General features: G+C 35.6%; 1 protein-coding gene across 1 annotated transcript; it reads left to right on the forward strand.

Moving 5' to 3' along the window:
• Positions 1-8,258: 8,258 nt before the first annotated feature.
• Positions 8,259-9,899, forward strand: LOC134241017 (uncharacterized). The gene has a single exon (XM_062723110.1). The coding sequence runs from the start codon at positions 8,259-8,261 to the stop codon at positions 9,897-9,899; it is 1,641 nt and encodes a 546-aa protein (XP_062579094.1).
• The last annotated feature ends 557 nt before the right edge of the window (positions 9,900-10,456 follow it).

Below are 10,456 nucleotides of genomic sequence, written 5' to 3' on the forward strand. Positions count from 1 at the left end.
TCATGTGGAGGTTCATTAAATTGACTTGTTCATAACATATCACGGGAAGGTTCATCAAATTGACTTCTTCATAACATTATCAATGGGAGGTTCATCAAATTGACTTGTTTATAACATATCATGGGGAGGTTCATCAAATTGACTTCTTCATAACATATCATGGGGAGGTTCATCAAATGGACTTGTTCATAACATGCCATGGTGGGGTTCATAAAATTGACCTGTTCATAACATATCATGGGGAGGTTCATCAAATGGACTTGTTCATAACATGCCATGGTGAGGTTCATAAAATTGACTTGTTCATAACATATCTTGGGGAGGTTCATCAAATTGACTGGTTCATAACATATCATGGGGAGGTTCATCAAATTGACTTGTTCATAACATATCATTGGGAGGTTCATCAAATTGACTTGTTCATACCATATCATGGGGAGGTTTATCAAATTGACTTGTTCATAACATATGGGGAGGTTCATCTAATAGACCTTTTCATAACATATCACGGGATGTTCATCAAATTGCACCAAATTGACTTGTTCATAACATATCATGGGGAGGTTCATCATTTTGACCTGTTCATAACATATCATGGGGAGGTTCATCAAATTGACCTGTTCATAACATATCATGAGGAGGTTCATCAAAAGGACATGTTCATAACATATCATTGGGAGGTTCCTCAAATGGGTTTGTTCATAACATATCTTGGGGAGATTCATCAAATTGACTTGTTCATAACATATCACGGGAAGGTTCATCAAATTGACTTGTTCATAACATTATCAATGGGAGGTTCATCAAATTGACGTGTTTATAACATATCATGGGGAGGTTCATCAAATTGACCTGTTCATAATATATCATGGGGAGGTTCATCATATTGACTTGTTTATAACATATCATTGGGAGGTTCATTAAATTGACTTCTTCATAACATATCATGGGGAGGTTCATCAAATTGACTTGTTCATAATATATCATGGGGAGGTTCATTAAATTGACTTGTTCATAACATATCACGGGAAGGTTCATCAAATTAACTTGTTCATAACATTATCAATGGGAGGTTCATCAAATTGACTTGTTTATAACATATCATGGGGAGGTTCATCAAATTGACTTGTTCATAACATATCATGGGGAGGTTCATCAAATTGACTTCTTCATAATATATCATGGGGAGGTTCATTAAATTGACCTGTTCATAACATATCATGGGGAGGTTCATCAAATTGACTTGTTTATACAGTGTATATCCTATCCCCTTTAACTCCGTGGCGAGGGGATAAAAAAACATGCATTTTCTACCAATCAGTCAAAAGACCGTAAAACACTTTGGACAACGTCATCCACGAGAGAGGATATAATTATTACTTTTACCACGCACATTATTCGTTTTATTCTGTCCTGAATTTCGATCGTTTTCTGTACCTTATTTTCTTTCCTACATGATATATATTTAGCCGTGATTCTCGGTAGGTATCGGATTTGCATTTATTTCATAAAGTTGTTAATAAATTAAAATAATGGAAAAAAGGGTAGAAGAGCTCAAATGAAAGTTGGAATTACGAATTTTAAAGTTGGAAAAGCCATGACTAAAGTTTGAATTAACAATTAACTTTAAAAAAAAATACGTGGCACTTTTACGATCCCGTACCATAACTCGCATAAGATTTTTTACACAAAAAATCAGCGTACAAAACCAGAATTTTTGACCAGGCATCTAGGCCCGTAGGAAACAAAGTCATTTGGAGGGGGAGGGGGGGGGGGGGCACATCCATACGTTTTCAGTTTCGGGGAATTATCAACTATAAAATTGCTTGAAATGCCAAAAAAGGTCATCAGACGTTTTTATTGAGGACACAAGCAGATAGTAGCTATGTTTTTTATAGTATTCTCTATATATCAGCTAAATGACTGAGGACACTCACCCCTTTCCCGTTTCCTACAATCATTAACGAAACATTGATATACTTTTAGCTTGTATATCCCATAAATTTGATTTAGAAGTTAACATTATTACCAGACATAATAAAATCGCAAAAAAAAAAAATATACTGAAATATTAATTGAGACTTTTAAACTTTACATGGAATAAGAAAATTTTAAGTCATGTTCAAAACTAGGTTGCGTTTGTCCTTTTCATAAATTATATAAATAGAACTTTAATTGATCATTTCTTTTTTCTGTTCAAGCAAAAAATACAAATGTACTATTCCAATATTCTCGTGATAATTGCCGGAATATCTATATACTGTGATTTTCCTATTTAACTTTCATAAAAAAAAGAAAAAAAATGAATTTTTCTTGTTCACAATAATACGATCGAGATTGAGTGTATACATGATATAAATTATATATGCTGTACATGTGTATAACATACGATCAAATTAAAATGTTCACCGATTGTGAGCTAGGTAACCTCACGTTGAATAATTGTAAAACATTTTTTTAATGTGGAGTCGGTAATTTTATTTATCGACGGTTGTTGTTTGAAATTCTTAGTATCTTTAACACGCGGTTGATGTATTTAATTTACAGAAAAATGTTTTGGTCAATACCTGTACATTTTTTTTGCCTTTGAAAATTTCCCTGGTTAGATTGTTTGTGACAGGTATCGTTCATGTGCTGGAAGTGAAAAAAAATTGAAAGTACATGTAATTATTTTATACGGTAAGAGACCTTAATTAAATTACTTTAAGGTCAAGATCTAGTAAATCAAAGGTGCCTACAGATTTTTCAAATTTGAGAAATAATTTCCTTTAATGATGCTTTATAAGTTTAGCTTGGTCAAATAAGGTGTTTCGGGGCATAATTTGTAGGTAAACAAGATGAAAAGTCATTTTGAATTCATTTTCAATGAAAAGTTAAGAAAACCAGCCATGAATATGGGATTTTTTTCCTTATAAGACAAAGAAAATGTATCCAGATAGCCTACAGTCTCTCAGAAAACGGTAATTTGTATGTTCTTGTCCTCTTCTGTAGAATTATGTCAATTTTAATATAGGTATCGGGACTACTTTTCATGTAATTTCAAATTGAATTCCCTGAAAATACTTAATTTTCTACATAATTCTAGTAGAGCCGTAAAGTACGGGAAAGAAGAAAGTTGAAAGTGATTATGACGTCATAATGCATCTAGCATCAAAAAGTTAGTCTAAAGACATTTACTAGATCTTGACCTTAAGGTGTTTTAACTGTTAAACAGTGCAGTTTTTGTTGATTTATGAAGTTATATAAAACGCCCTCTGGTGATGAAGCCCTAGTATAGTGAAAAGGAAGTGGCGTGAAGGCGTGAATTGCGCCCTCTATCACCACCGGAAGTCGAGCATACACTGTGTATAATAAAGATTGCAAGGATGTCTCTGGCATTTACATCTCAACTTACCCGAGAATAAAGTAAGTTTGTTAAGTGTCAACTATTTCTCCTTTTGAATTTATAAATCTTTTGAACAGTTTTGCTTTTTGTTCAAGATAGGTGAAAACTTGTAAGTATGTAGCTTAGAAATGCTTTAAAATGCGGTAATTCGCGCCTTTTTCTCATGGTTTATCATACTCTGGTTTGTAGAAATAAAATGAGTCAAATACCAGACGTCATATATCAATTACTTGTATTTTGACTGAAAATATAGTTTTTATTTTCTTTTTCTGCAAAAAACAGGTGTCAGCTGGGTTCTGTATGAAAATGTTAGTGCTTACCTTAAATTAGCATACTAGTAAAAACCAGCTCTAATAAGAATTAAACAAACATTGACGTGAAATTTCATTAATATGTTGACGGTGCGACCGTTAGGGCGAGCGCGGATACTTATCCAGTTTTCATTTAGATCGGACTCGTCAAACCGCACGTGACATTCAGCGTGTTTTAGCCTCTGACGTCATATGACGTCGTATGTATTTTGCATTATCAAAATCAGGCCTAAACAGGGCTGATTTTAAATGAAGAACCGTTTTATTGACTATTTTCTGCAACAATTTCATTAAATCAGGGCAAGTTTTTTATTCGTTTAACTTTTTGTTTCTATTCTCGCGAGAACGTTGCTTTAGCGTTGTGTACTAAGCGTTGCTTTGTGGGTCAAAATTACGGCGTCAAAAAATTCCATCGATTGAATGTGCAGTAGTCCGAATTTTCTCTTCGCGCAGGCATTGCTTTAAGAGCTCGCAGTGACGAGCGTCGCTTCGCGACGCTCGCTGCGCTCGCTATAATTTATATAAAATTACCAATCCCTGACAAAATTCACCCAAGTCTGACTCTTCCGTGGAAGTCAAATTTAAAAGAACGATAACTCTAAAAATTGCAAAATCATAAATTTCGGGTATAAAACCTAGCCTATTGTATGAAACAAGTTTATCTTTTAAAAAGATAGGTGAGCTAGCGCCGTAGCATTTTTTAAACACAGAAAGGAAGATCCGTGATCAAGTGATTTATTTTGCTGAATTCTTTAATTTTTATCAAGGCTGGAGAGTGATAAAGTTATTATTGTTCTGTGAGGCGTATTTTATAGACACAAAGGTTAAGAAATAAAGGGGGGGGTGACCTATTGGAGTTTTGCTGCAACGGAACATATATGACCTTTACTGGAGAGGGGGGATTGGGGGCTCTATAGATAGTTTTCGATGGCCCCAAATTTAGCAAAAGTTACATCCCGTTGGTCGCCATATTGGAGGTCGACACGGTGAGTTTTCCTCTTTGTCTTACCAAGTTTAAGAAAATATAGCAGAAATATTTGGTGGAAAATCTTTATTAAATAATTTTTTCTTCATAAAAGAGGCTTCCAAAAATTTATATACTTCAGAAAAATAATGATTCCCGATTCAAAATCGCAAATATAAAAATTTAAAATTGGTTGAACAATGAAGGAATATGAGCATTTTGACCTCCAGTATGGCGGCCAACGGGAGGTAACTTTTGCTAAAATTAGGTCATATGAAAACTGTCTATATAATATGAAGAAGATGCCGATTGAGACATTGCATGTATGAGCTGATTTAAAGAAGAGAATTTCTTGGCAATGTAGCAAAGAAAATACATGGGAGCTAAAAGGAATATAGAAAATAACTCAAAATGTATGTCGTGTAAAGAGCCCAGAGAGTTTGGAATGCATGTGAAGTAGCTTAATTGGTCCTTTGGGTCATCTTTGTCAAGATATGTTAGGTTAAAAGCCATACACATCAGAATTTTTAAACACAAATAGTGGATTTATTCGCTATTTTTCGTGTAAATTCTTGCTTCTGTTTCTGGAAATTGTAAGATTGGCTGAATTGACCAATCAGAAATTAGAATCTATCTTTGATTGTGCTTAGATGTAAAAAAAAAAAAAACAACCTCCCTTGTCATTGTTTAGAACAATTAGATAATGATTCGGGCTTTTCCGTCAGAAAAAAACCCCCAAAATTTGAAATATTATAAATATGAAGTTCTCTTTAAAGTGTAAGCTACACAATAAATGAACAGTTATTTCATGCTACAACACGATACAACGAAATTGTTATCGTACGGTCTATCTTTAGCAGTTTTCACAGTTTTCCCAGAATGCACGACCATGGCGGCCGAGCATGCGTATTCAAGGAATTTGGACTAGCGTAGTTGCTAGCACTCGAGAGCGCTAGCAACAAGCGCCTATGATTATTCCCCTTTGATGATGTAAAATATGATGTAACTTCAAGGCCATTTGCGGGGTATTTTTATCACAACATAATAATCACAATTCGAAGGAGTAGTGATAACAAGTTTTTTTGTACAAAGGGCGATAACTTTAAATAGGGTCAATCTTAAGGAATACATATTAAATCTTTAAAATAGTTTTAAGAGTACAAATTAATGATGCTAGGACAGTTTGTATATGTTAAAAGCCAAAAAAGATGTAAAAAGAACTTAATTTCTCAAATTTGGAATGACCTTGACCTTTGACTTTTGCATGAATTTCATGATCAAAGGTCATTGAATCTTATGCAGTTGGTCCCATGTCTCTACACCTTCTCGTTTTGAAAATTTTAAATTATTTGTAAAATTCAAAGACTTTCAGGGGCAATAACTCATATAAGGGGTCTCCGAATACTTTTGCAGTGAATAGATTCCAGAGTCCTCTCAATTAGTCGAAGACTTTTGTAATGGTTTCATATTTCTACGGTTTACGGTTTCGGAGGAGTAGCGATAACAAGCATTTCTTGCGTAAAGGGCAATAACTTCGAAAGGGGTTATAGTTCATAAGCGTTGGGTCAAATTTGTTCCTAACTTTTAATGACCTTTACGATGAACAAAAAGTCTTTTCGATAAATGTCGAAACAAAAAATCAGTGGAAGAAAAATAAGAATAGGGAAGAATAATAATAAACAGAAGAAAATCAATAGGTCTTTCCACAGAAAGGTGGAAAGACCTAAAAATTAAACAAGTTTGAACATCTAAAAAATTTGAAACTTCCAAACAAAATTTGGCTGATAAAAGTTTGAGTCGGGTGCATTTTTAGTGAGTCAGTGGTAACTGCAAACAAACCATTTTTAGCTCACCTGAGCCGAAGGCTAAAGTGAGCTTTTTTGATCAAAATTTGTCCGTTGTCTGTCGTTATGTCGTCGTTGTCATTGTCATCTTAAACTTTTCATATTTTCATCTTTTTCTCAAGAACCACATCGCGATTACTTAAATTAGCGGAACTCTTTCGCGAAGGAGATAGGAATCGTCTGTTGGATGGGGGCAATGAGCTATTCAATACAAAGCAAGATCGATCATTGTAGCATTTATAAGAACAGATAAGTAAAAATTCCTTGTGGAATACTTTGAACCAGCCTAATATATTTTTGAGAGGAGCAGATCCTAAATTGTCACATTTTTAACAATATTTTTAATTAAGCGGACTCTTCTCGTTAAATTTTCATTGAAAATCGTCACATTTTTAAGCAGATAAAATATTCTAAACTTTTCTTATTTGACAATCTACTATTTGGAGTTCAATATCTGGCAAACATCATGATTACGGCATGAAATTGTTCGAATCATTCGATTGTCACTACTGTAAACGATGTCATTTGCCCCCAGAAATTAGACTTTTCTCGACTCCCTCGCAAAAGAGCGGCAGTAAGTTAGATAACTGCGAGGTACGCATTGGTAGTCGCGATATAACGTATTTTAACCAAACTTGCCACAAAATATCCTTAGGTAAAGGGGATTTAAGTTTTTTCGAATGAAGGGCCACGCCTTCTTGCAAAGGGAGCTAATTATGATTAAGTAAAAAATGAATGACTTCTTAAAAATGTTCTTCTCAAGAACTACTGGGCTAGGAAAGATGAAACTTGTGTGGAATTATCCTCAGGTAGTGTAGATTCAAATTTGTTCAAATCATGACCCCCAGGGGTAGGGCAGGGCCATAATGGCTGATCAAAGTTTTACATGGGAGTGATATGGACATGATGGAAGAAAAATCTTATAAAATCTTCTTTTCAAGATCAGCAAAGCCATGATTGATGATATTAATATGGAAACATCCTCACTTAGTGTAAATTCAAGTCTGTTCATATCTTGACCCCGGGGGGAAGGGTGGGGCCATAATGAGCAATCAAAGCATTACATAGTAATATATAGGAAACATCTTTTAAAAATTTTCTCCTTAAGAACTGCAAGCCATGGCATGATTGGTGATATTTATATAGAAGCATCCTCCAGTAATGTAATTTCAAGATTGATAATCCATCATTAGTAATTTTATTTATATGGAACTAATGGAAACATTCTCAGGTAGTTTTGATTCAAGTTTGTTCAAATTATGACCCCTGGGGTTAGGGTGTGGCAACAATGAGGGATCTGCATATAAGAATATATAGGAAAAAATCTTTTCCAGAACAGAAAAGTTTTATTTAGTCAAATTGACATGTTAGCATCTGCAAGTAATGTAGATTTATATTTATTCAAATAATGCCTGGGGAGGGGGGGGGGGGGAGTTAGTGAGGGGTCACAATGGAGATCAAGTAATATGTTGGAAAAATAGAAAATTCAAATCCCCCCACTCCAACATGTAAACTTTTCAATGCTAAGCTGATTTGTGTTTTTTAACTAGCCTGTGTGCTCAGGTGAGTGATATGGACCATGGGCCTCTTGTTTATTTAAGGCCTGATTGCTTCATGTTATAATGAATAATGCCAGTCAATTATCATGATCAGAACTGTCTTCTTTGTCATTTCATTCAGGAATTATAATACTTCTACTTTACTCAGCTCATTTTTTTTCTTAACTTTCAGATTAATGATATGAAAGCAAAATAATGGCTTCTCCCAGCTCCAGATCTAATGGACTTATCACCTGTGATCTTTGTGAGAACTCTGCCAAGAAATTTTGTGACTGCTGTCAAGTCAGTTTGTGTGCAAAGTGCGTCCACAAACATGTCAAGAAATTCAAGTCTCAAACGCATGACATAGTTCCCATCAAGGAAAGGACAAAGCTCGTTTTGCCCGATTGTGAATTTCATTCTAACCACAGATGTGAGGCCCAATGTCAGCAGTGTGATGTCCCCGTCTGCATTAAATGCATCATCAAGTCCCATAACGGTCACAGTATAACAGACATGTTAAAGTTCTTCATTGGAAAGAAAGCAGAAATCCGAGAGGAAACTCAAGAAATTGAATCAAGTTTTTTGCCAATGGTAGAGAAAAAGGCTCTTTCTGCGAGAATTAACATGGCATGCAGAACAGAAGACTTCATAGACATGGAAGAAGCAATGGTAGAACATAGACAGTTATGGCATCAGGAAGTTGACATCATCTTTGACAAATTTAGTTCAACAATAAAGTCCATGAAAAATAGATATTGGTGTGTCATGGAATTAAACAAATCAGATTTAGAAAACATGATTTCAAAAATAACACAAAGAGTTCAAGAAAACAAGGAAATCTTGAAGTCCAACAAAGTGTCGGATGTCACAAATTATAAATCCCAACTGATGAAATACAAAAACGACTATGATTGTATTGACATTAATGAGCCAGTTTTTGCCTTAGTAACGAACACTTCTGAAGACAAACGTCAAGACAGAGAACTGTTTATAGAGCTGGGAGAATACAAGGCTACAATGATACAGGAACCCGAATTATTTGCCAAAGTCAGAGACATTGCCATCATTTCTGCTAAGGATAGATTTCCAATGAAAGTTTGTTGTGTAGATGGTGATAAAGCCTGGGTTATTTACTTTGATAAAACCCTGAGATGTATCGACCTACACGGGACCGTACACGAGACCCTAACCACCACGTGTCAGGTAGTTGACTTCTCTGTGACTTCATCAGACGAGCTCGTTTATATTGATCCTGATAACAAAACAGTGAACAAAGTCAACCAGGGGAAGACAGAGGTACTGATCACCCTACCAAAAGACTGGGAGCCAAAATCACTAGGTTGTACATCAGAGAACATTCTTGTTAATCTTGAGAAAGACGGCCGAAATAAAATTGTAAGCTTTCAGGGACAAACAGTTAAACAGGAACTTTATAAAGACAAGAAAAACAGGGAAATCTTTGGACGAGGATATACTTCTCTGAGAATGGCTGAGAATGGTAATGGAGATCTCTGCGTCGCTGATGTGAATGCCAGCAGTGTGGTTGTGTTGACGGAGGCAGGAAGAGTCCGATTTCGATATGACGGTACACCAGCCATGAGGGAGGTGGAGTTCCAACCCAATCATATTGTGACAAACTCATTGTTTCAGATCATTGTGGGGGATTTCAATGATTTGGATTTCCTCAACCATGGCTGTCTACACATCCTAGAAAGGGATGGGGAGTTATTGAGATGTGTGGATAATTTTGGAGTAAATAGTTTTGATATCTTTGGTCTGAGTGTGGACCCTGAGGATAGGTTGTGGATAGCAGTGAATGGAAAAGTAAAGGTGATCCAAGTGTTTAGAGAGTAGTGTGAAGGTAAAGGTGATCCAGGTGTTTAGAGAGTAGTGTGAAGGTAAAGGTGATCCAGGTGTTTATAGAGTAGTGTGAAGGTAAAGGTGATCCAGGTGTTTATAGAGTAGTGTGTAGGTAAGGGTGATCCAGGTGTTTAGAGAGTAGTGTGAAGGTAAAGGTGATCCAGGTGTTTATAGAGTAGTGTGAAGGTAAAGGTGATCCAGGTGTTTTTAGAGTATTGTGTAGGTAAGGGTGATCCAGGTGTTTATAGAATATTGTGTAGGTAAAGGTGATCCAGGTGTTTAGAGAGTAGTGTGAAGGTAAAGGTGATCCAGGTGTTTATAGAGTAGTGTGTAGGTAAGGGTGATCCAGGTGTTTAGAGAGTAGTGTGAAGGTAAAGGTGATCCAGGTGTTTATAGAGTAGTGTGAAGGTAAAGGTGATCCAGGTGTTTTTAGAGTATTGTGTAGGTAAGGGTGATCCAGGTGTTTAGAGAGTAGTGTGAAGGTAAAGGTGATCCAGGTGTTTAGAGAGTAGTGTAAAGGTAAAGGTGATCCAGGTGTTTATAGAGTAGTG

This window comes from Saccostrea cucullata, unplaced genomic scaffold (assembly GCF_032062105.1).
Source record: "Saccostrea cucullata isolate Sc308-1 unplaced genomic scaffold, CSIRO_AGI_Scuc_v1 ctg5180, whole genome shotgun sequence".
In the NCBI taxonomy this organism is placed as follows: domain Eukaryota; kingdom Metazoa; phylum Mollusca; class Bivalvia; order Ostreida; family Ostreidae; genus Saccostrea; species Saccostrea cuccullata.

Coding starts and splice junctions, on each gene's coding strand:
- LOC134241017 (XM_062723110.1), top strand. CDS start 8,259: ATGGCTTCTCCCAGCTCCAGATCTAATGGACTTATCACCTGTGATCTT.